General features: G+C 36.6%; 1 protein-coding gene across 1 annotated transcript in view; it reads right to left on the reverse strand.

The window, feature by feature from the left end:
- The window catches only part of ERBB4 (erb-b2 receptor tyrosine kinase 4), a 280,681-nt gene that overhangs the window by 155,692 nt on the left and 98,621 nt on the right, over positions 1–26,368 (reverse strand). The window contains 1 exon segment of the mRNA XM_090288231.1: positions 16,756–16,941. Within this exon segment, the coding sequence (XP_090144357.1) occupies positions 16,756–16,941 (186 nt within the window).

Raw genomic sequence — 26,368 nt, forward strand, 5'->3', positions numbered from 1 at the left:
ATAGTAGTCCATTCCATGTTTTAATCATTTATAAATTTTCTATCAGTCTCACTTATACTTACTGGTGGAGGGGCAGTATCTTTGATGGCACCAACAATAGTAGCTTTGGGAATGCTATTTCTGTGTGTTGCATATACAGTATTCATTGTTATTCTCCCTTGTCTACAATCCAATTTATTTTAGACCCATGTGGTGGCAATTTCTTGAAAGCTTATTGTAAGAATACTAAAACCCTCAATCTAAAGATCAAATTAGCCCCCAAATCATAAGGAAATAGATACATATGGACTCACAAAATTTTCCCTCAGGCTTTGAGATTCTAGTTATCTGGGGTATTTTTGGATGAGGAATATTTTTTAATGTTGCATTAAAAAAAGACTTAAAATATGCAGCTGTAGCTGTCCTCCAAAGTATTTGACTTTAGTGGTATTTCTTAAAACAACCATAAACTGGAAAACCTCAAGATTTGAGTGATGATAATAAAAATTGCTTTGGGCTGAAATTCTGTGTTCTGCATCGCAGTCCACACAAATTTTACAGCTAAGAAATAAGCCTGGAAAATATGGGTTTATAATGAAAATGTTGACAGACTCTAGCAGACACTGCTGTAATATCTGGAATCTGATTTAGAAGAAATTTTTAATAATGTTTTTCCAAGGCAGTCCTTCGGGGAATGCAAGTTTAAACAAAAAATGTTCCCCACTACCTCAATGATTGATGAAAATGTGAGGAATCTGTGGCCAGACACCTGAGGGCACACCTGTGAATAAGATCATGGGCACTTGTAACAGGAGAGTCAGAGGGAAGAGACTACTGTCCTCCAGGTGGAAGTTCAAGTCACCCATTAAAAGTTTCACTGCATAGAGACATTTTGATATAATATTAGTTCAAAAGTTCCATATGGATGATACTGTTATGTTCTCAGATAAAGGCATTATGGAATAAACTATCAGTCCACTTAGCTATGTTCTAATAAAAATTTGATGGTAGAATAATAAGAATAGCTATGACTAAGATGGTGATTCTAGAAATAATCCAGCTATTACATTGATATGGACAGTGTGTGCTCTCCCACATTCTCCACAAAATCATGGTACAAGGTACATGGTCTAGGTACACTTTTATACTTTAAAATAAATTTTACTTATTATAATAAGAAATATAAGATATAGTTCCTTTAGTTATTTAATTAAGGGGGAAACTAGTTAGGTATGGTGCTATCAATTTGAGATGGCTGCCTGCCGTGTCCCTGGGGTTATACAATATATGACCCCAAGAGGGGACAGTGTGTGGAAATGGGTAGGTCAATCTGAGGAACAGACTGTTTGTGACAGTATCACACCTTCATGCTTATTAGCTATGTGACTTTGGACAAGTTACATAAGTTCCCTAAGACTCAGTGTTTTTCTGTAAAGTGGGAATAATGTGAACAATAATAAAAGTGATATTAACAATAGTCAGTGTTATTAAGTGCTAGCATATACCAGGCATTGTGCAAGGTACTTTACATATAGTAACTCATTCAAACATGCAATAGTACATATCTTATAGTTTGTTGTAAGGATTAAAAGAGGCATACCATGTAAATCCCTTAGATCCATGGCAAGCATGACTTCAATGCTTATGTTAGTTGATTTTGTTACTACAGGGTTGATCTTGTTTCATGAACACTTAGGTTAAAGAGATATAAGGGTTATTACTTTCTATTATTGTCACTGCCATAAATTGTCATTGTTGAGCTATATAAAACCAAGCTATTACAAAACAACCTATTCCCCCCCCAAAAAAATTTGATCAGCACCAGTCAACATTAGTTGTATATCAGGGACTGGGAAGAATTCATAAAATTGTGTAAACCCCATCATGAAGGACCAGTGACTATACACTTTTGGTTTAATGATTACCATATATTCTTCTTCTCTACGGTAAAAACTGAGTCATTGCAGGCTGATATTCTGACTCGATGTGCTAAAACTTTAAAGAGATAACCATCTAAAATTTGTAAAGCATACTACATACAACTAGACTCAAACTTTTGAAAAAGATATATTTTTTCATAAAGTGAAAATCAGCACCCAGATTAAGAACAGTTCTGATATCACAGAAGCTACTCTAACCAGTATTAGCTGTAATTTATGGAATTTTTTAACCTTGTATAAAAATTAGCTTAAGAATATTCTTTTATTTAGTACTTAATGTATTCTTGATGAAAGCTTTATTAATTATACTTTATTATAGCAGAGTAACTTTGGCAATTCTTGATACATAGCAGAAAGAATATAAAAATCTAATCATTTATTCTGTTTTAAAAATAAAATAATTTTGATTTTAAAGTACAATTCAGTCTGACATCTAACCTGCAAGTGATTGAATAACAAAATTATTTGCTTAAACCTTATGTACTATAGATTCTATAAGAGCAGCTCCATTAGTAAACTGTATTTATGCTAATGTGCTTGCTGGGGATGATAGTCATCGGAGTCCCCTGTTCTAGTCTTTGACAGTGTAAGTGCACTAGGAGTGGGTGATGTAGCATCACAATTATATAATTAGCCGTGTCGAGGCATGAAGCATTGGGGATACAGGGTTCAGAAGCTTGGAGTGTGGCTACCTGATAGATAACTGCCATGAAGCTTACCCTTTGTTCACTTTGTGATGGGGTAGATATTGAGCTTTGGAAAAGAATTTTTTTTGAAAGATAAAATCTTCGACCCATAGCCACTCTTGTTCATGTGCTCATAACCACTAAGCTCCCCTTCCTTTCCACAACTACATGTGTACTCTGTTCATTTCTCATTCAGCCTGATGATAAATAACATCTGCCAACAGCTTTTTAATTGATCAAATTTAAGTGATTAAAAGTAAAATCTGTACAAATATTGTTTAACCTAGTACTACTAATCATGATAGTAATGCCTCTCCCCCTCCTACACTCCTTTTCATAAATATTTACTAAATTGAATGTTATGTAATTTTGGCTCCAAATAACGGTTATATATTTAAAATATAAATCTCCCTTACTAATCTTATTCAAGATACACAGAAACACCATATATAAGTACATATATGTGTATGTATATGTTTGTATGTGGCATGCATATATACATATCATACAAGCTGTGCATATTTTATTTCATCATGCATGATACTAAATAAAATTAAGCTAAAAGTTTAAACTTTCTCAGAATATAAAAGATTGCCATAAAGCCTTACCTGCTTTTTTTCATTCACTTTTAGCCTGTCTTCAAGACTAACCTAATTTTCCTCCTTCTGGTTCCATGCCCTCCTGGGTTTGACTGGGCTATCTCTCTTCTGCAGCCAGTGACCTTCTCAACCACTTTTCCAGATAATTATAAGGTACACAAGTAGGAGTGTAGATGTTCCCACTAAGTAATTACAAGAGGATCTGATACCACCTTTTGACGACAGTTGCATCCCTCCTATGTTGCTTAACTACGTACAACCAAGGGCCGCTTTTACATGGCCACTGTTCAAGAATATTTTTGCACAAATCTATAGAGGATATTCCTTGAAATAAGACTCTGTCAAATTAACTAATGCTAAAATAAAACTTAGTGTTCCAAATAGCAGATGTCCACTGTAATGTTAGAAACACAGTAGATGTATAAAAGTTCAGAAGATGTGTAAAATGCCATTATTACAGACATTGACCACAGTAAGACCTGAGTACAATTGAAAAAAAAAAAAAAAACCTGGAAGGTAGGTGTAATTATAAAGGCCACAAAGTCATAAAACAGTTCTATATCTTGAAGGTGCTGGTAGTTAGATGAATCAACACACATGATAAAATTGCATGAATTACACATACACATATACTTGAGTTTATGTTCCTAATGAGCATATTTATCTTTAAATGTACAACTGATTATTTACCTAATGAACTGCACAACTATAAAATCAAATATTCTATATATACACCTATCAATTATAAACAAACAAAAAACAAAAGCCAAAGAATTATCCTAAAGTACTTGAAAATTACTAGCTCATCTAAAACATACTCTAGATTTAATAAAACCAAAGGTATGTTTCTTTTTGGAGTTACACCTGTACCATTATCCAATTCCTGGTTGCCATATGGTATTATAGCTATTCAAGACATTATCAGTGGGGAAGCTCTTTTTAAAATTTTTGTAACTTCCTGTGCATCGATAAGTATTTCAAAAAAAAAAAAAAAAGAAAGGTTTGATAAAGAGCTATCTGGAGAAAGAACTGGGCAGATATAGAAGGAAGTAAATGCTTTTTCTTCAGTCACACTCGGGTCTTTCTGTTTCCAGTCAGATCTCATTATCTCTTTACCCATTGTTTCTCCTTTGTGTAGCTAAATGCAAGTCCTGTCTCTCAGAGTTATTGCAAACATCTTAAACCTGTGGACGAAATGGCATTGTATGCATCCATCTGAAAGATCATGAATATATACGACAACTTCCTGAGAGCAAGACTGTAACACCCATCTACCTCTAGAGTTTTAGAAACAAAAGCCACAGGGGAGCCACAGGCTAAGTATGCCAGTCTTGCTACTTTGAGTCTGCATTTGAGAAAACCACTGTGGCCCTAAAATCTACTGCGATACCTCATTTCTCATAGTCATGACTAATAGATGTAATAGTGAGCACTTTTCACACACGAAGTAAAATTTAATCCATTTGGATTGGAGAGTTTTCACTGTTTCTGTTAAAAAAAGTACATTAAAGGTACTAGATAAAGCATAAATTAAGCTATTTTCTGAATGTGTATTATAGGTGAATGAAGACCTTTGCCATTTATTGAGCAGAGCTACTTCCAGGCTGAATTTGAGCTGCTCAGCAAGCCAAACAAACCTACAAGCAAAGCAAAGCAAAGCAAAGCAAAGCAAAAGGGAAGCTTGCACTTTTATAGGTTAGACAAGAAACAAACTAAATGACTTCCTCTCTAAGTGAGAGACCTTCATATTTCATGCAAACCCCAGGAAATAATTAAGGCTTCAGTACAATTCTGGGACCTGTGCTCTAGAAACTGCCTCAATAAAGTTCATTTTCATCTGGTGCAATTGAGATTATCTTTTATTCCTTACGACCTTTTATTTATGGTCCTCCTTTAAGGCAATGAGAATTTGGTACATAAATAAAGAGCATGAGGTTGTTTCAGGGACAGGATAAACACAATTCAAATTCAGTCAGGTGCTTTATCACCAATTTGGGAGGATGCAGTGTTATTAGACATTATGATATAAAAGATGGAGAGGGGAAGCTATTGGTGGGAAAGTGATAGTAAAACACACACACACACACACACACACACACGCACACCCTCAGAAGGTAAACTAAAAACACCAAAAGCTCTAAAATAAGTAAGCTGCTTCTCATTTAATAGTCTATTTTAAAAGTTCGTTAGATCATTAACAAATTATCATAAGAGATATATAGACAGATTCTCTCTAATGCTGCAGGAGTCATTTCATCTAAATTACAAATGAAGGGCCCACAGCTCTTGTGGAGTTGGGGTAAGAGATGCTGGCAGTTAGTCAGTTGATCTAGGCTGGGGCTTAGGCTGCCAAGATCATATATGAATTCAGATCCTGGCTTTGTCACTGAGAAGCACTGTGGTCTTAAACAGACGTGTCACCGGGTTAGGCTTCAGTTTCCTGATCTGCAACACGGAAACATCAGGTGGTCATCAAGTTGGTCTCTGTTAGAACCTAAGGAGCTCTCAGCTCCCGTGAAGTCTCCTCCACGCCCTCTGCAGCTGCACTTCTGGCTCGGGTTTATTTGTTTAGATTTTCAGTACAATTTCACCTGACAAAACAATTTTCCTGTCTTAATTTTTTCTTTAAAACATAGAACTAGATAATCTTCTGGGGCTCCTTGCTGTGCCAAAATTTTAAGATGTTCTATATTTTTATTTTTTTAAAGATTTACCACCTTCACAAATAAACATTTCTGAACAGGGTCCTTTCCATGTAATTTTCCTATTTCTTCCATTTCCTTTGATATGCTCAGCAACATATATTATTATTAGGATGCCAGTCTGTGTTTTGTGCTTGCGTCTTCAGAGTAAATAGGATAATCTGTCTGTCTGCGTCTGAGCTCTCCATTCTGAAAGGGTTTTTAAGGGTTTTTGCACCATAGGACCTAAAATTGCAATTCCAAGGCACACGCCTTACTTGGGTTTTGTTTGAGAAATTGATTTATTTCTACCTAGCTGTGGAGGTGGGGGTAGAACGTGGAAGAGGCTGAACTCAACAGCTTGAAGAGAACAGGTGAGGTTCTGCAAGACTGAAGAGGGGAGGGGTCTCTGGGTACACAGGGCTGGCAGTGGGTGCGGGAGGCAGGACCTACGCTGCTACTGTCCTCTGTACCCACAGAGGTCCTGGCCTCTCGTGGCGTGGTGTGTGGATGGATGCCCACCATGAGGGACAGAACACCCTGAGGCAGAGTTTGTGGGAACGTGGTTCCGCTAGCTTGAAGGAGGAGGGGGGTTCTGTGGATCAGAGCCCATTATTCCAGCCATCCCAGTCAGCTCAGCCTAGATCAGCTGATGGCTCGGTCATGTCCTGACATGGGAATGCGCACAGCCAAGATGCCAGAGCCACTCAGTGGACCCCGATTCCTGGGCAATAAACTCTCATATTATATTCCAAATTAAAAAAATAAAAAAAAAGAGGGAGGTGATCATTTGAAAGCTATAATGATTGCCATACCTGACAGAGAGACTAGAGAGCTCTGTTTCCATGGAACTGAACAGAAGCACCTCTACGTACCCATTATAAAGGTCAGAAAACTGGAGATCCTTCCCCTGTTTGCTAAACGCCATGTATTCCTCCTCATCAGATTTACTGACATCCCTACAATAACCCTTGTGGGAACCTTCCAATAAATGAAAATGGAGTTTTTGATTTTTATAGGTCAGCATCAAGCTGGAATAATTTTAATTATAAAAAAAACGATCTGATATTTCTCTAATCTATCAGCCCATATTTATTTCTATTAACATGAGGAAATGATGGAAAAAGTTCTCTGGAGAGACTTGTGTTTTGTCCTGAAAAAAAAAAAAGCTAGTAAATCATTTATTTATCCAAAGATATAGCAACCCTCCTCTGAAAGGCTGACCTCGACAGGACTGCTCTGTGTGATTAAAAAAAAAAAAAAAAAAAGTCAATATCTACTGAGTAATACTATGTGGCAGGCACTAAGTTCAGATGTTAACAAGTTTTATTGTTTTATTTGTTACGATAGCTCTATGATGTAAATAATATCCTGATGTTTAGATCAGGAAATGCAGAGTTTAAGAAACTTGCCCTAGATTTCACAGCTAATGGCTGATAGTGTTGGAATTTAAAGCCAGATCATTCTAATTGAATACATTTATTTTCTTTCACTGTTATAATCATAGTAGGCTCTCAACAGAAGCTTGTTATATGCATGAGTACAGTAATAAATGAGAAACAAAGGAATAAAAATAGAAATACATAAAAATAAATAAAGGACTATAAAAGTTAGTACAGATTAATAAAGAAATACATGTATTCCTGTTTTGTAGAAGCTTTTGTGGAACTTTTTAGATTAGAATCAGTTGCTCTTATTTATTTATTAATTAAAATTTGATAAACATGGGTTATGCAACCATAGTATTCTCACTTGTAAAAGAGAAAATGGCTCTCAAAGCTCTCATAACTATGATTCAAGATTCAAACCAAGATTGTATTTCTCTGTGGTTCATATTTTTTCTGCTAACTATGCTGTCTCTCTCTAGAAAGCATGTTTATATTAATTTTGGTGATAATAAATATTGCATAATATATTATCATTTTACTTCATAGTATATCAATATCTATTACGTACTGAAGCTTTGGTAGAAAATGTGCAGAGCTGACACATGATCTATGTACCTGTCACAACAGAGGGACAAATGGAGGCTACTGCCCATTTTACAGGTAAGGAAATGGATTTAGAGGCATTAAGTAATTTGCCTAAGTCACACAGATGGTAAGTGGTACAGCTGAAACTGCCCCTCTGTAGTGCTTCCTTCTCAACCCTGCCTTACAAAACTGTTGACAAGCACCATTGTACCTTCATTGCATGAGGCATTATTCTATTCTGGTTTACTTATTTTAGGTGTCTGTCTTCCATCATGGACATGACGATTGTGATAGAGGGACTTCTTCTTGTCCATTCTTGAATCTTCAGACATTGGGATAGCAACCGCTACATCATAACTTAATATTTTTAAAAATTCATAAATAAAACAAGTTTTTCTTGGTTAAAAAAGACCATACATATTCTCTTTGGTATTCAAATCTCAAGTATCTAATTAAGACATGGGATTAAGACTAGACAGAGATTCTGAAAAATTCACGCACCAGAATGCCTCTTTAGGAAAAAAAGAAAAAGAAAACAAACAAAAAACCCCTCCATCTTCATGAAATAATCAATGACTGTCCCTAACTGTGAGTTCAGATCTTTATTCTTGGACTAATTAGCGGCATGACCTGGGGAAACTCACTGAAGGTGTTACTCTGAATGTAATTTTACCACTGAGTCAGATTTATGACACTGAATTTCCCTAAAAATATAATGGCAATCCATGAGAATAAATCAGGCATTTAAAGTTAAACTATAGCAGTAAAAATATAGATATTAAGCAACCTTTCATCCTTATCTCTCCTAAAAAGTAGTTATATGACTAGAAAAAATTAATCTATTTTAACTTAAATTGTGAATTGTCATTAAATGGGGTTTAGCTATGTCACTAATACTATGGCCTCTAATTACAATATCCCTCTTCTATTTCACCTTTTAAAAATATAATAATTTATCTGTGTCAGGACATACCCAAAGAATACATTCAGTAAATTGGTATTTACAAACTCCTAAACATGTTACATGATATTATTTTATTATTAAATGTAATATGGGACGATGTTGTCTTTTGGAGAATGTTAGTACTGTTCTGCCTTTTGACTGTTTATTCTTTTTAAATTGTATACATTAATATTATATGTGTTATATATTTGTTTTAATATGACTGGGGTAACATCTACATATAGAGTCTGGTCTTGACTATAAACAAATAAAAAATTGTAGTACCCAGGTCATGAGTATAATTGGCATAAAATACTCAGATTTGAATTAATTTTATTCATGCAGAAGGGAATGGCTGGATCAAGTGGGAAACTACATTCTCCTATCACAGTGTAGCTGCTGCTAGAGAAAAATGGAAAAGAGGAAAGATGGTAAGTGAAGGCTCTGCACATGTTACACATTCAGACCTTAAGGAGGACTTTGTATCTGTGTGTAGAATAAGAATACATGTCTTAACACAGGAATATGCTCTTCTTTCAATCATTGAGAACTATGTTTTTGAACTGAGAAAGTTTCTTCTTCTCCTCTTTACTCCTCCCAAGAACTCCCACTCTGGCGTCAATAGTAAAAATAAAACTAGATACTTCCCAATGACCACAAAAATTCAGGTTTCACAATGGAATTATCATTAGCTCTGAAATTAATTTGGGATCAAACAAAAGAGAGTATAAAATTAAAAACTAAAAAGTTTAATTGAGGAAATCTATTAAACTGGACTAAAATGCATGCTGACCTTTGAACAATAGTTTCCTTAGAAAATATAAATGCTGGAATGAATTTGTTTGTAAAATCATGACTGAGAGTCTTTTATTTATAGGCAAAATCTAAATTGTTCTGGTTAAACATATTAGATTACTTTTTATTCTTTAAGGTATGGAATAATTTTTATTTCCATTTCCTTTTGGAAGGATTTTAAGATTGGGTCAATTTATGGCTTAATCAAGCAGTGAATCATCTTGAAGTATACCATGGACCACTGACATATGTTTTTAGAATCATCTCTTTAGCTAGTTTCAATGGCAACTTACTGAGAGAGAAAGCCATTGGGACCCTACATCTGAATTAAAGTGCAAATCAATTAGAGCTCCAGAAAGAAATATGACAATAAAGTAAATTAGGCCAGCAAAGCCCTGAGGAATGTTTCAAGATTTTCAAAAATAACATAAGATAGTAGCCTATACTCTGTATTAAGGCTTTACAAATATAGTAATAACCACAGCAAAAAAAAAAAAAAAAGCTTCAAATAATATTTTCCTTAGACAGGAGTCAGCAACAGTTGTATAGCTGTAGAGCAATATTACTTTTTCTAGCTTGATATTGAAAAGGTAGAATTTTTACTTAGCTCCTTTTCAGTAATGGACTTCCTTATTCAAAGAATTACAAGTGACCTCAGATCTTTGCCAGTTCACTAATGGTTTCATGTGTTTCTAATATTATAAATAATCCAATTTTCTGACATTAAAATTGGAGGTCATGATAATAGGACATGTAGAACAGCCTCTTAGAAAGCTGTGTAGGAAATCACAGGAGGATGGGAGACTCAAGCTCTTTCTCCAAGAATCAGAAATATTAAATATTAAACAGGAGATTATGCCCTGCTACCTTCATATGGTCTAAGAACAAATGCCTAATCTTTCATATCTGGGATTTTAAAATTGAATATTAAAAAATGACATCAGTAGGATGTTGTAACTATGAATCTGTATCTTTCCAAATTGTTTGTATCTCAGATGTTATCCAAAACATTCTTAGTGTACATTCTTACTCCATGCGAAGCAGTATTTTTTGCACATTACAGATATCATCTTATTCTCATAATTTCTCTATAAAGTAAATACTACTACCATCTCCATTTGCATTTTTTAATTGATTCTAGAGGGAGAGGGAAGGGAGGGAGAAGGAGAGGGAGAGAAACATTGATTGTCTCTTACACATGCCCTGATTGGGAACTGAACGCACAACCGAGGCTTGTGACCTGACTGGGAATCAAACCTGCAACCTTTTGGTTTTCAGGATGATGCCCAACCAACCCAGACATAATGTCCAGGGCACCATTTCTATTTTTCGAGTATACACAGAGATTAATTAACTTGTGTTAAGACCGCACAGCTGATAAGTGGTGGAGGTCAAATTTGAACATATTTGGTCTAGTTCTAGAGTTCATATGCTTAACTCACACAAGAGCTAAACTGTACATTTTAAATTCTTGATTTTTAGTGTTACTCATTATCAGTATTTATATTACATAATAACTCATGGACCAGTTTTGAGCTTCTGTTATTATAATATTTTATTTTAAAAAACCACAGGTTGAAAAAGACTCTTCTATGAATTAATATCTAGCACTTTTTCCTTAAAATAATAATACATAGATGTTAATGATGCCAGCAAAAATTTCTGATGGAGACAATAAAAATTTAATTCATGAAAGAATATTTTATGGGATTAATGATGAGTCGATATTACAGATAAAACATCACTCTCCTCACAACTCCTCAAATTCAGAAGTGCTCTAAGAGGCAAGTGAGTTCCTTCAGATTGCAATGGTTTTGTGCTGTGTGTGTGTGTGTCTATGTGTTTGGAGAGAAAAGAGTACAGACTGCCTTAAAGACCTAGCTCAGGCATCAGTCACCTGGTATAGAATCAAGGCATCTCAATCTATTGTTCTGTTCTTTAGGACTTCACTTCCCCTGTTCTCCTCATCTAGAAAGTAAGAGAATAATGGCATTATTATAACTAGAATTTCACTAAATATTAAATAAAACAATGTACAAATAGCATCAAGCAGATGCCAGGATTGTAAGATACCCTTTATCCACATGGACTCAATGGGCATCAGTGCTATTTGCCATGGAGATACTTTATTGTGATATCAAGTACACTTTTTGGAATCTGCTAAATTGTCTTTTAAGAAGTTGTTTGCCCAACTTGTTAGTAACAACTCTAAAAGAAAGAATTGTCACTATTATCCTGCTGGCTTTATAAAACCCCTTGAAGGCATTGGTATTTTATGACTGTTAAATAATTATATGTTCTGCTCTGCTTACCAAGTTAAAGCAAGTTTCAGATGAAGCAGAGGCAGAGAAAATATGGCTTCCTATAAGAAGCAACCAAAAAAATAATTGCGTTTAAATTTGTGTTTTCTATTGTAATATAATAAAACTATGGGAGGATGAAAAACACTTGAAATATTGAAGAAAATATTTTTAAATATTTCTTCCTCATTTATAAAACATAGATTAATGTTTTTACTGTTCATTTTAGTGTGAATTTAATCAAGTTACTTAAATTCTCTGTGATTTACTTTATCTGTGAAATGGACATAATGATACTTAACTTCATACGTTTGTGATGAGACAAATTAATTAATGAATAAAATATACAGTTGTCTTCACACAGGGTAAGTGCTTCATATTAGTTATAATTACTATTTCTTCTACCTAATGTTAAATTTTCCACAGGTACATTATAACACAGATATCAATTGATGAATTTACAGTACCATCTTCCCTCTTCACAGCTTTGTCAATAACAAAAAAGGATGCAGCCAAAATGAGCATAGGCATTCGTGTAATTAGGCTGATATTTCTCTTACTTTCACGAGTCCCTCTTGGTGAGAACTGATTGCAAAGAAAAATAAGCCTCTAAATTATTGAAATAGCTATTTTTAAAATACTTGTCTTTATTCTGACTGTGTTACTCATATTTTACAGACATGTCTAAAACAGTTCTCTGTTTCATGGTTTTCAGCCTATAGCTAATACAGAGATTGTTTTTAAACACTCTATGTTCTATGATCTGAGCCAGGGACCTTCCATAGGCTACTTTATTTAATTTTTGGAAATCATTATGGGGAAATGTATTTGTTTGCTATTGCTGTAAATAATTACCACAATTTTAGTGGCTTGAAACAATACAAATGTATTTTCTTACAGTGCTGGATGTCCTAACTCCAAAACCAGTTTCACCAGACTAAAATCAACACGTTGGCAGGCCTGGGTTGTTTCTAGAGTTTCTAGGGGTGAACTGGTCTCCTTGCCTTTCTCAGCTTCTCAAGTAGAATAAACCCTTCAGCTTGTGACCCAGTCCTCCATCTGCAAACTCATCATTCCAGCTCTGTTTGCATCTTTATATCTTTCCTCTCTTACTTTGCTCCCTCTACCTCGCACTCACAAATTTCCCTGGATTACACTGGGCCCACCTGTATAATCCAGGATAATCTTCCTTTTTAAAATCCTTATTTTAACCACATCTCCACAGTCCTTTTTCACATGCCAAGAAACATTTGTAGATTCTGTGGGCAGTACATAACATCTTTGGGGACAGGGGTTTGTTTTTAGTCTACCATAGATAAATACTATTCTACTCATTTTGCAGATGAAATATATATATCATAATTATTAACTTCACTTGAGAAACACAAGTCAAAGAGATTGAATAATTTACTCAAATTCACAAAACCAAAAAGTGGGTATCAACATAATGTAGGTTCTTCTGACCCCAATGCTGCTTCCATTATACAATTCTGTCTGCAAAGTTGGAAAAAAAAAAAAAAAGATAGATCAAGGAAAGATTCCCTCCTTAAGGGTAGATTTTTACGTTTTCTGAATTAATGAAAAATATTTACTGACTATTTTTATTGAATGGCTACTATATACGAGATCCAATTTTATGTGCTGAGAGAAAATACAAAACAGATCTAGTCACTCCCTATTAAACCCCCAACTCCCCATATATTTAAATACCTATAACTTCTAAATCTGTATCTACTATCCTGACCAAATTCAACTATCTAACTGACAACTCCGGTTTCACGGTATATAAGGTGAACATTTGATTTTTTTTTTTCCTGTCGATAAGTTCAATCCCTCAGCCTCCTTCGGATCAGGAAGACAGGCCTGCTATGCTTCCCTCCTTCACAGCCCACAGCTCATCAATAATCAAACGCCTGAAATTTGTCTCAAAAATATATCTTAAATCCATTTATGCCTCATTATTTTCAATACCCACAGACTTCTAACTGGTATCTTCATTTCCACTCTTATAATGCCCCAATCAATTTTCCATTCACAAACTGGTATGAACATAAAGTGGATTATGTCAATTTCATGGTGAAACACTTCAACAATGACCTACTGCGTTCCAAGCCGCACAGGATGCCTTCATGCCTTGTTCTGTTTAGGGTACTTGTGTGCCTTTTGTCCTGCAGTTACTAGTAATAAAGCCACTGTACACTTAATTGTTTAATTTAGATGATAATTTACATAATCACCATATTTATAAGGCTTTGTGTAATCATTCCTCTGCTTCATATTTTTTCTCCCAAAGCCAAAGTCTCACCCCTTAGGACTCACTGGGGTCTGCCCTGAAGTGCCCCCATAATTATTTTTCTTCAAAAGCTGAACCACAGTGTTAAACCCTATACTTAATTGTTGTATTTGTTTGGTGTCTGTTTGTGTTATTAGAGTACACAGAGAGAAGCAGTCCCATGCTGATGCTGTTTACCCCGATACACTTTAGTGAGCATAGTACCTGGCACATGATAGGTCTCCACAAATAGGCATTAAAGAATTACTGGGTAATTAATGGCTAAATAAGCTTGCCACACAGTCAGCGAGGTAGTCAAACACATAGTATAACACTTAAATAATAAAATATGTCCAAGATAACAAGAATCAAAACTAATACAGAAGAGGATGGATTATTTCTGTTTAAAGGCAGAGGTTGACTAGGGAATGCTGTATAAGAGGAGGAAGCCCAAACATTGTTCATGACTGAAAAAAAAACTGTGAGAAAAAATTTCTAAGTAGAAGAGATGGCATTTGCAAAGGCAAAAAATGTTTAAAGCAGTGTGATTATTCAGGGAACTCAAAGCAGTTTCTATTATTAGAGTGTACAGTCTTGCATAAATGATATATTAATGCCATGCATCCCTAAGGATAAAACCTAAATTATAGAAGACACTGCAGGAAATATAGAGAAGAGCTAAAAAAATATGAATCTTAGTTTGTTTTCATTTATATGGTGCTAGGATAATTTGAGAATTCTTATTGCATATTTAGCCCACCTTATAAATTATAGACTTTCTTAGATAAGTAAATCACTTTTTGAAGAGTTATATGTGAAATTTCATTACTATAAAGGATCTTCCTAGTTGCAAGTTTATCATGCAATACTCACAAAGTTATAATACAGGGTACATAAGAAACTATATTGAGATTGATGATATATAAACTGGGATTTTCCTTCAAATAATTTTATTGGTTTTCATTTTATGAGTTATCTCAAATTTCTGCTTTGAATAATATAATCTTTACTCTTAACTTGTAAAAAGAAACCAGCTGAGGCTACTAAGTCAACATTTTGCTGTTTATATTAAACAAATGCAAAGATGACCATAACTGTAGAATGTATAGAACATCAGCTCATACTTTGTTGTAAGAGTTGAAACTGAATTAAATCTTAGCTCAGTCCTATATATCTAAAAGGAGAAAATCTGCAAGAAATACGCTTGCTATAAGTAATCACAACTGGTTTCTTGAACATGAACCACATCTACCAGAGACTGAACACTGGTGGACTGCAGGACATGAATGCTTTGCTTGGCTCCCAGAGAAGTTCCAAGTTTGAGCCAAGATTTAAATTTGGAGCAGTCACATAAAAAAAAAAAAAAAAAAAAAAAAAAAAAAAAAAATACAGTTCTGGACCCTCTTTAAGAAACTGAAAAATCGGAAAACTGGTGGGAAAACCATAGTTTCCTTCAGGTGGGTAGTTGTTCTTAAGTTCACCATGGAACCACCTCCTGCATCAGCCCAGGTACTGAGGCCCAGGCTCCTTCCTTATGTGCTACGTTCTTGGGACTTTGGGCCAGACTGATAAGAACCCCAACTGCTAAAGACTAATTGAGCATTATCAAAATGTCTAGGAGAGTATTTAGAATTTTAGCTTTTGTAATACTGGGTATTGAATGTACACACTATTATAATAAAATCATCTAACTGTGGATTTTGTTTTTTCACTAAACCGCACCAAAACAAACAAAAGCCAAGCAAATCCAGTATATATATTCAACACAGGCACATCAGATGGCCTTAAAGCTGGCCTCTTAAGGACCTAGGGCCATAGACCACCTCTGCTGTTGGAGTTATGGCTTGTTTTGATTTATTTTAGTTATTAAGTAAAAATTCATTTGACAAAATGATTTCATTCCTTAATTTATTTTTTTAAATCATGGAACTGGATACTCTTCTAGGCTTTTTAATGGGCCAAAATTTTAACAATTTCTCATGCTCTGTTTCTGTTAAAGATTCACCACTCCACAAAGAAACTTTTGTGGATGGGTTCCTTTCCATGTAATTTTTCTAGTGCTTTCCTTTCCTTGTATATACACAGCAAAATATTTTATTAAGATATCAGTTTGTGTTCTGTGCTTGTCTCTTCAGAATCTGTGTGTTTCTGTCTGAGCTCTCCATATTGACGGGGCTTTTTAGTTAGGGTTTTTGTTCCCTAAGACTTACATTTGCCATTCTGAGGCAGAATCCTCACTTAGGTTTTGTCTGAGAAATTGATGGATTTCTATCTAGTAGTCGAGGTGAAGGTGGAACATGCTTTCCTTCTCGTTTTCCTTATCAAATATAAGAATATGCATTTCCCCCCCTGGCCAGTAAGCTATTTGTTTTGTGGTCTGGTCAATAAAACAATCCAAAAACATATATCATGTGTTTGATCAATGCCTTGAATATGAATACCTCCCTGTTATATATCTTTTAAAAGCAAATATACCATATTTAAATAGATTGAAAAACTTGACATGTTTTCAATATCCAAACAGTTCTAGATCAGGAAATATAAAGCTAGAAAAGTCACTTCCACTGGGAGTGATGGGTGCACTTACCTTAGCTATCTGGACACACCAGTTGAGCAGCAGCTGTGATCCAATGTTATCCTTGTGTTCATGGACGTAATCCAACAGGCAGCCATGGGGCATAAGCTGTGTAACCAGCTGAATGGTTGGGCTCAGACACACACCCAGTAACCGGACTAAGTGTGGATGGTCCATACTTGCCATGATTAGAGCTTCCTGTAAGAAAAAAATAAAACACCATCATTCCAATTCAAAGTTATTTACAGATATAGTTACTTGCACTGCACTAATGATGCTGATAACGGTTTTGAAATGTACTCTCACTCGATGAAGTCAATTAGAAATGAAAAGACATTATGTTGCTATTATATTCTTAATGATTTGATTCAAGTAAAATTAAATTTAAAAATGCTATACACTTATCAAAGTAGAAAATGTTTTAGAATAAGTGCATATTAAATGTATAGCAATATTTTCTCTTTCGTAACACAGACTATATATTCAGTGTGATTTATTGCCAGAAATCTGAAAAACTGAAACTTGCTGTATACTGTGGATTTTTAACCTTGGCTCTTTGGTTCTAGAGTACAATAATTTATACAAATGCAGTTATTTACATGTAAAATAAAACGAGACAAACCTAAATCATCTATTATTAATGTGGATTCTAACAGCCTATACAAGTAAAATCTATTAATTATAAGCATCAAAACAATACAATACAATATACCCATTGTATATTTATGTAGAAGAATATTTTAATAAACATTTGCTCTCAACTTTGCTTTAACTAAAATTTATTTCATTTTCAAACTTATAAGTGACATCTTATTCATAGAACTATAAAATTTGAGAGCTATGTGGACTATAAAATAGTCTTTATACCAAATTTATAAGTTCATGAAATCAGGAAAAGTTCTGTGTTTTTTATTATAATCATAAAGGCACTTTTGCTTAATGGAGATAAAAAGTATTTTAGTGCATCCTAAAATGAGCTTCCAATGAAAAGTTATTTTAAATGTCTTTATTAGAATTTGAAACAGTTGTGACCTTACACACACACTCACAGATGGGTGTGATACATGTATGACCATTATTATGAATCAGTTTACCTATATGAAGATATGTTCACTATACTCTTCTTGAACAATTTCTGTAGCTTTGAGATTTTTAAAAAATGTAGGACAGGAAGCTATATTGAGCTTCTGTTTAAGATGGTCTGACAAATTGAATAGCACATTTACTTCCATTTGCTCTCAATTCCACTATATACTAACAATAAAGGACCTAATAAAAAGCCAGGCACCAAAAATGATAGAAAAGAAGCAATGAAGAAATAATTCTGTAGGTAGGAAGTGGCTTACTAGCGGTAGCCAACTTAGCAAACATAAGAAATATGAAGGCTATTTTAGCATGGTGTGAGGCGGGGATCGAGAAGAAATCTATTTTATACCACGGATGTACACCACCGTCGTCGTCGTCGTCGGCAGCCGTCCGTCTCGAGAGACGATGGCGTAGCTTCCTGAGAGTCTGTCTGCACCGCCGAGAATGGCTGTGCAGTCCGACTCGGGAGTGACAATCCCTGCCGCACTTGGTACAGGTGAAGGCAGATGGCTGTTGTTGCTGCTGCTGACGCTGCTTCCGCCTCGATCTTTTCTGGACCGCCTCCTCGTTGCGCGCAGCCTCTGCGCGTGACGTACCTTGCCTGACCGCGAGCCTCCAGGCTAGGCGGTCGTCTGCTTGAACTTCCCATGTGTTGAGATTGATGGAGCATTGTGTCATGTCCTTTTTGCAGATGTCTTTGAACCGCAGTTTTGGGCGCCCTGTCATCCTCTTGCCTTCTGCTAGCTCGCCGTAGAGGAGGTCTTTGGGGATACGGCCTGCATCCATTCTTTTGACATGGCCGAGCCACCTGAGGCGTCTCTCACTAAGAACTGCATGCAAACTGCTCATATTGGCTCGCTTCAGCACCTCGGTGTTGGGAACCTTATCCTGCCAGGCGACATGCAGGACGCGTCGCAGGCACCTCATGTGGAAGCTGTTGAGTTTCCTTTCGTGCCTTGCGTAGGTGGTCCACATCTCGCTGCCATAGAGGAGAGTGCTGAGTACGCAGGCTTGGTAGATGCGCAGTCTGGTTTTCTCAGTGAGGCTGGAATTGTTCCACGCTCGCCGGTTCAGTCTGGCCATAACTGTGGCTGCCCTGGCGATTCTCCGGTTGACCTCCAAGTCGACTGACAGAGAGCTCGAGATGGTGGACCCGAGGTAAGTGAAGTCGTTGACAACCTCCAGGGTGTATCCGTCGATGGTGATGCATGGGGGAGTCCCCGTGCCTTGAGCCATAACATTCGTCTTCGTCAGGCTGATGGCTAGTCCGAACTCCTTGCATGCGTGGGAAAGGCAAGTGACTAGCTGCTGGAGTCCCTCTTCGGAGTGTGATGTCAAGGCTGCGTCGTCGGCGAAGAGCATCTCACGGATGAGCACCTCTTTGACTTTGGTCTTGGCTCGTAGACGGGCCAGGTTGTAGAGCTTGCCATCGGATCTGGAGTGAATGAAGACACCCTCGCTGCAGTCCTTAAAGGCGTATTGGAGGAGCATGGAGAAGAAGATTCCGAACAGCGTAGGCGCGAGGACGCAGCCCTGCTTTACTCCGCTGCTGACTGGGAAGGCCTCAGAGGTTGCGCCGTTGTAGGACACCGTGCTGTGCATGTTGTCGTGAAAGGACATGACCACAGCAAGCAGATGTGGTGGACAGCCAATCTTCCGTAGCAAGCTGAAGAGTCCGCTTCGACTGACCAGATCAAACGCCTTCGTGAGGTCAATAAAGGCGAGGTAGAGTGGTTTATGCTGCTCGTGACACTTCTCCTGCAGCTGGCGTAGGGAGAAGATCATGTCCACTGTTGATCGGCCAGTTCTGAAGCCACACTGGGACTCTGGGTAGACGCGGGAAGCAAGGGTCTGCAGGCGGGCAAGAGCGACCCGGGCGAATACTTTGCCAACGACGCTGAGGAGAGAGATGCCCCGGTAGTTGTTGCAGTCGCTGCGGTCTCCTTTGTTCTTGTACAAGGTGATAATGTTGGCGTCTCTCATATCCTGGGGGATGTAACCCTCCTTCCAGCAGAGACAGAGTAGATGGTGGAGCGGCTGTAGCAGGACTGGTTTCCCGCTCTTTAGGATTTCTGGAGGGATTCCGTCGCTTCCTGGTGCTTTCCCGCAAGCGAGGCGGTCGATGGCTTTGCTGAGCTCTGCCGCAGTAGGTGGGGTGTCTAGCTCCTCCATGACTGGTAGGTCTGGGATGGCGTTAAGAGCAGTGTCTGTTACGGTGTTCTTCGTTGCGTACAGCTCGAGGTAGTGCTCGGTCCACCGCCGCATTTGCTGTTCCTGGTCAGTGATGACCTCACCTGTCTTGGACTTAAGGGGGGCGATCTTGGAGGGGATTGGGCCTGTTGCCTTCTTGATACCCTCATACATTCCTCGTGCGTTGCCTATATCGGCAGCTTCCTGAATGCTTCTGCACAGGTTTAGCCAATAGGTGTTGGCACAGTGGCGGGCGGTCTTCTGGACTTTGTTCCTGGCAGCCCGTAGAGCTTGAAGTGTACTGGGAGTGGGCGTGGCCTTGTAAGCCAGTAGGGCCTTCCTCTTAGCCTCGATCACGGGTTCCATTTCTTCCCAGTGAGCCTCGTACCAGTCAGCGTTCTTCCGCTCTTTCTTCCCATAAGCAATAATGGCGTACACCACCAAAGACCAAGGAATGTTAGCACCACAAACCTCTGTGAGCTGAGCAGGAGGGCATGGCTTCAGCAGGTTTGCTGCAAAGCACATTTAGGAAGAACTTAGACTACACATCTACTTCTCCCTCCACCATTAGGAGAGACTAACCAAAAGGATTATGACCTATAGATATTACGCACAATAGGAAGAGATTTACTCTGATAAAAATATTAGTTATGTAAATTGATACATGTTGAAAATTGGGAGCGCTCTCCCATTTCCTTTTTCTAAATGAAGCTGTGGCTTCCAAATAATGAAAGTTTTCTTTAAAACTCAAATTCTATAACCAGGGAAATTTTAACAAGGGGACTAGATATACAGACATGTTCAGACATATCTGTTCTTAAAACATTTTATGTCAGATGCTTCCTTCCTCTGTTATATGCTTATTCAATAATTGGGGGAGGGGAAAGAATATTTTAAAATGAGGAAACAAGAAAATAGCAGTGATGGAATATTTCAGAATAAAAGGCAGGCAACAGACTGAGGTAACTGCCATTCCAGACTGGAGTAGAGCATATTGCTCTGGACAAGGTGAGCCAAGAAGATGAAATTGATAGAATATGTAATGAGTACATTAAGAGTATATCTATTTTTCTAGCAGAAGTTGAAATCAAATTAGTGATAGATCCTTAGAAAATGAAGCAAAAGTAAAATAAATAATTTCATGTAAACCACAAGAAATACACAAAAAATAAATGTATTTACTACAGGGCACAGCTGGGATAAGTTATATAATCATAACAACATAAACATTAAATGCTGAAATAAGCAAACATCATATGATTATATGGGATGATAGAGGGCAGGGAGATGTATTTCTGCAAGGTGGTGATGGACAGGAAAAAAAAGTTATATTCTTGTTGTTTATAGTAAAAAGTTAATACCACATGATGCATAAAACTGAAAAAAAAACAAGAGTTGACAGTATTCGTATATTATTCAGATATATGGAGTTAAGCTACAGGAGATATTGTCCAAAAGTTGAAAGTGATTGCTTTGGGCAATGGAAAATGGGGTTGAGGATAGGAAAGGTAGGTAGCTGTCTTTCATCATTAGCCTTGAAGAAGTACTTGGCTTTTATTGTTATTATCTTGAAGCTGTTTCTGAGGTCATTATTCACTTTAACCTCTACTGCTATTTTAGTGGTGTTAAGTGCAGCTGAGTCTAAAGATTACTCACAATTATGGGGTATGTCTGATAGAGTCTATAAATTTACAGAATATAGCTAGAGTCTTATGTGAGGTGTAATATTTTAGTTTTCATATAAGGAGGGGTGAGGAAGTATGGGCACATGCCTCTGGAGAAAGGAGTGATTCAGAGCCAAACAGAAGAAACAAGTTGATAGGATAGTATCAGCTGTACTCAAAGAGCTTTGTTTTTGAGTCCATATAAGTTGAAGCTGAAATCATCATTTTTCAAATGGCTTCCAAATAGGTTAGGCCCTCCATTCCCATTTTCACAGACACTCAAGAAACCAGGTGAGTTATAGAACAGGAGAGAGCCCCAACTTCGATGCTTCCACAGGGAGGCATCACCTCTGGCAAGGACAGTGGCATCCTCAGGAGGTACCAGTCAACAGGGCCCAGGGTAGAACCTCAAAGTGGCTCAGAGAGGCTCCACATGGGGACAATAATGGGTAAGAAAGGACACTGTAGATACACAGGGTGACTGCAACTGGTAGGCTGGTTTAATATAGTGTATGAGACACCCAGTACCTTCCCAAACTATTTGAGAAAGGTTCATTGGGTACTGGAGTTTCTGCATAATCAGAAAAGCCAGAAACCTGAGTTATTACTATTAATATGGCCTCATCTGAATCAATGAGATGGAAACATTTTGGTTTTACTTACTGTATGTTTTAGTAAACATGTGAAATAAAGCAAACCACTGTGATTATAAGGAGAGTACAGAGAGACATGTTAACTAAGTTAAATTACCTATTATTCAATCCATTATTAATATTAATTACTTAATTGATTCAACATTAATTACTATTAAAAGTATAAACCAGAGGGTTCCTGTACTGATTTTGATATGCACACATATAAACAGGCACATACATACCAAAAAATAAGCAAAACATCTAATCAAAGTAACTGCCTCAGTACCAAATTAGATATTTAATTAGACATTGAATAACAACAATCTAAATATATGCTGTTATATTCTCTTTATTTCTCTTTTCAGATAGCTCTCAGTCTTTCATGTGCATAAGAGTCACTTAAGGTTATTCAAAGTGTAGCTTTCCTCAACCCACTCCCAGTTCTAGAAGTCGATCAGAAACCTGCCCTTGTAACAAGCTCCATATATGAAGCCACTGTAGGAAATATGAAACTCTGAGAACTAGAACATCTCCATTAAGTATGCATCTCTATGATCCATTTCAAAAGCAGTAACATGCAACAGTGTTCTGATCCTATAAAAACAGTCAAAGAGGTAGTATTTCTCAGCTGCAAAATGAGGACACTGAGGTGAGTGGGGTTACTGCCTCAGGCCATATGACAAATGGACAGCAGGATCAGTTTTCAGACCCTAGCTTTCTGATTCCTCATGCAGTGCAATTTATCATGATAGTCAAAGTATCACTTTTTGTACTTCATTCCATCAGTACTTCACACTGTAGATGCTTGTCTTGTTAACAAGAGGACAACCCCAGACTTCTGAATTAGCCATACCTGAATGAATTGCGTTAAAGTATACTTTAGTTCCCAAGAAGCAACTAAAATCAAAGAAGAAAATTGCGCTTGTACGTAGACTGTCATCACTTATATATATATGCTTTCAGAAAAAGCCAAAGAAATGTGCCTCTCTGCGTTCCTAAGAGTGTTATTTGGTACAGGCTATTTCTTTAGATAAAAACAATAAAATAAAATAAAATATCAGGTAAAAGAGAGATTTTGAGGTTGTATCAGGCTTTTTTTTTTTTTTAGCATGAAATATATAAACAATTTTTTTCCTTTTGCAATTTAAGGAGTAATGATAATTCTATTGTAAGTACACATTTGAAAAGTTTACATCAGCAGAGTGTAAAAAAGTCACATGAAAGTTCTTCTTGTTCTCTCTTAAAAAATCTATTAGTAAGTCCTGGCAAAAAAGCTGGGTTGTATTAAGGAAAATTGCTCATCACATTACAAAGAGTATTTGAAACCAAATTGCAGAGTATTTGCATAATAGTTCTCTCTCTCTCTTTTTTTTTTAGAAAGAAAAGATGAACCAGACACTAATTGTAGGTTTTATTTTTTTCATAAAGGAAATAGCAGATGGCTTTTTTGGGAAATAGGGGAATAGATAAAGAACAGAGAATATGGATTCATTTAGAGTGATGAGTGGGACTGAAAGTGAAAAATGTCCAATATTTTAATAATAGTGTTGGGTTTCAATAAATTACTCAGTATTAAAATTAATAATGTGCACTGTTCCCTATCTCATGTGGGGTCCATAGAAAGAATTTTGGAATCTTTTCTGCTGTCACTAAAAAATGTCACCAAGGCCACTGGAATAAATACAATTTGACAGGTGCATTATCAATTTTTTTCAGAAGTAAAATGATTCACAGTCTTTGTTTTCCCTTTTGCCTTACAAAATTTTTCTTGGAGGTGAATTAAAGGATTTTCTTCATTGGACATGGAAGTGTGTAACAGGTACTACACTGAAAACTAATGCATGGACATTTTTCTTTATGATGAGAACATTTTTTAAACCACCAAGAGACAACCAGGGCACAGACAAAAAGCTCTGAAGCATATATTCAATTATTCTCTAGCCTATGCTATGTGTTTCTCTATTTTGGTCTGAAGGGAAGACATTTCTGTACAACAATAAAACTGAGCGATACCATTTGTCACGTTAAGACATCATTTTGCCCAGCCTTCAGATGTTTATACCTTATCCCTTAAACCTGATTTCTCACTCATGTTGGTTAGTGGTTTCACAAAAAATAAAAATAAAAAATACATATGGCCAGTGGAAACTTATGGGCTGTTCTGCTTTAAAAGAAATGTTAACCTCAGCCAAACTTTCACTGTTTCATTATGTCTATGGACCATTAATTCAACACTCTCCAGCTGAAAATGGGAAAAATCTCATTGCATCAGGGATAAGGAAGATAAAAAGGGAGATAAGAAGAAAGGTAGACAATTAACGTACACCTATAGAACTGTGCTTAATGCAAGAGTCAGCAAATTTATGAATGCTCAGAAGAAATGTCTCTCCTAAAGGTAATGATGGTGATGAGAAAAATCAAAGAAGATAATGGTGGTGGCAGTGGCAGAAGTGAAATAAAATCATTGGTCCATAGTAATGTTACACAAACCTGTTTTGCTGCATATGGTACCCAGATAATAAAATAAATAAAATCTCCATCTGTTCCCTCATGTCTAAAATAATTAATAATTTACTTGTGCAACCAGTGAGCAGCAATTAGGCTGAATTAATATGCCATCAGTTTGAGTTTGCCCTCATTGCTCAGGGGCCTTAGCACTCCTTTCCAGTCTCTGGTATCATTTTTTGTGCCCATGAACAATCAAGATTAGGATCCTGCTGACTTTTAGACTCATCCATTTTCTGTCTCCATTTTCCATCATTCACCCAGTGGCCGGCTGGATCTTAGACTTAGATACCACGATACTGAGCAATACTACACATGAAAAACTTTGTGAATAATTTTACTCAGGGTAGAATTCTACTGTGTGACTGTGTTTTCTACATTTCTGCTACCCCTTGGTACACTGAATTTTCCTCCATCCTTGCTACATTTTCTTACGCCTCTGTTATATATCACTTAAAAACATTTAGAGGACATACTATGCACCTGGCACTCATTAAAGGTGGGTCTAAAATATCATCTCTAGCCTCATGAAGCCTTCATTATGCCAAGAAAAGCAACGCATAAAGAGAAAAAAAAAACAAATAAATGTGAAACAGATGTATAAATAATTATAAATTACATTAAGGATAATGGAGAGAATTGAGGGTATTGTAGTAATACAATGGTGGTTGCTGTCTGCATTAGATAAGGGCATTGAGGAAATATGTCCTAAGCTCTCAATTATGAGAAGAAGCCAGACAGACAAACATGAGGAAAGAGCCTAAGAGCCTGGCAAATTCTGGAAGCTCTGAGAAGGCTCATGTGCCTGGGATTCAGCAGGAGCTACAATGGCATGAGATGTAGTCAGGACCAGATCATGAAAGGCCTTACAGTCACGGGGAAAAGACCAGAATTATCCATGATTTGTAATGCCCATTTCCTGCTATGCCTCATTTACCTCTCACCTAGCCTGTACTCCAATTTTAACTGTCACAATGAAAGCATTGAACATAATCATAAGACTTTTTTCCATTGATTTACCTCTGTTGCCACTCCTTGGCCAAAGGCAGCTCCCACCACCTGAACATTCAAGTTTTCAAATGTCATAGAAAGTCATAGATTCATGGAGATTTCTTCTCAATCTCCTGATCTGATCCTCCCCAAATAGCCCTCTATTTTCATTTTTAATTTCGTATTGACTCTTTTTCACATTTATTATGCTCTGTATCACTGAATAGAAAAAAAATAAACTTTTTACCTTTCACAATATTTATTCTGTAAGAAATGTACTCTTGACCTCATTCCATTTTGTTCTCTTTAATCATTTACCAGTGTTTGCTTCTACTACAACTTCGACCTCACTCTATATTGTCATTTTCAAGGGATCTATAAGTATATTTAGGTGTCCCATATTTTAAAAAAGAAAGTTCCTTCAATTTTGCCATTTCTTTTCTTTGGGAATTGTTATTCTTACTTTTGCTATTTGTTTATTTTATAATCTTTCAACTGCTTAAGGCTCTAGTTTTCCTGAAATTTTCCTGCACTCTTACTATTCAAATTAGTCTT

Source organism: Furipterus horrens, unplaced genomic scaffold (assembly GCF_987537825.1).
Source record: "Furipterus horrens unplaced genomic scaffold, mFurHor1.1.pri manual_scaffold_1, whole genome shotgun sequence".
Taxonomy (NCBI): Eukaryota; Metazoa; Chordata; class Mammalia; order Chiroptera; family Furipteridae; genus Furipterus; species Furipterus horrens.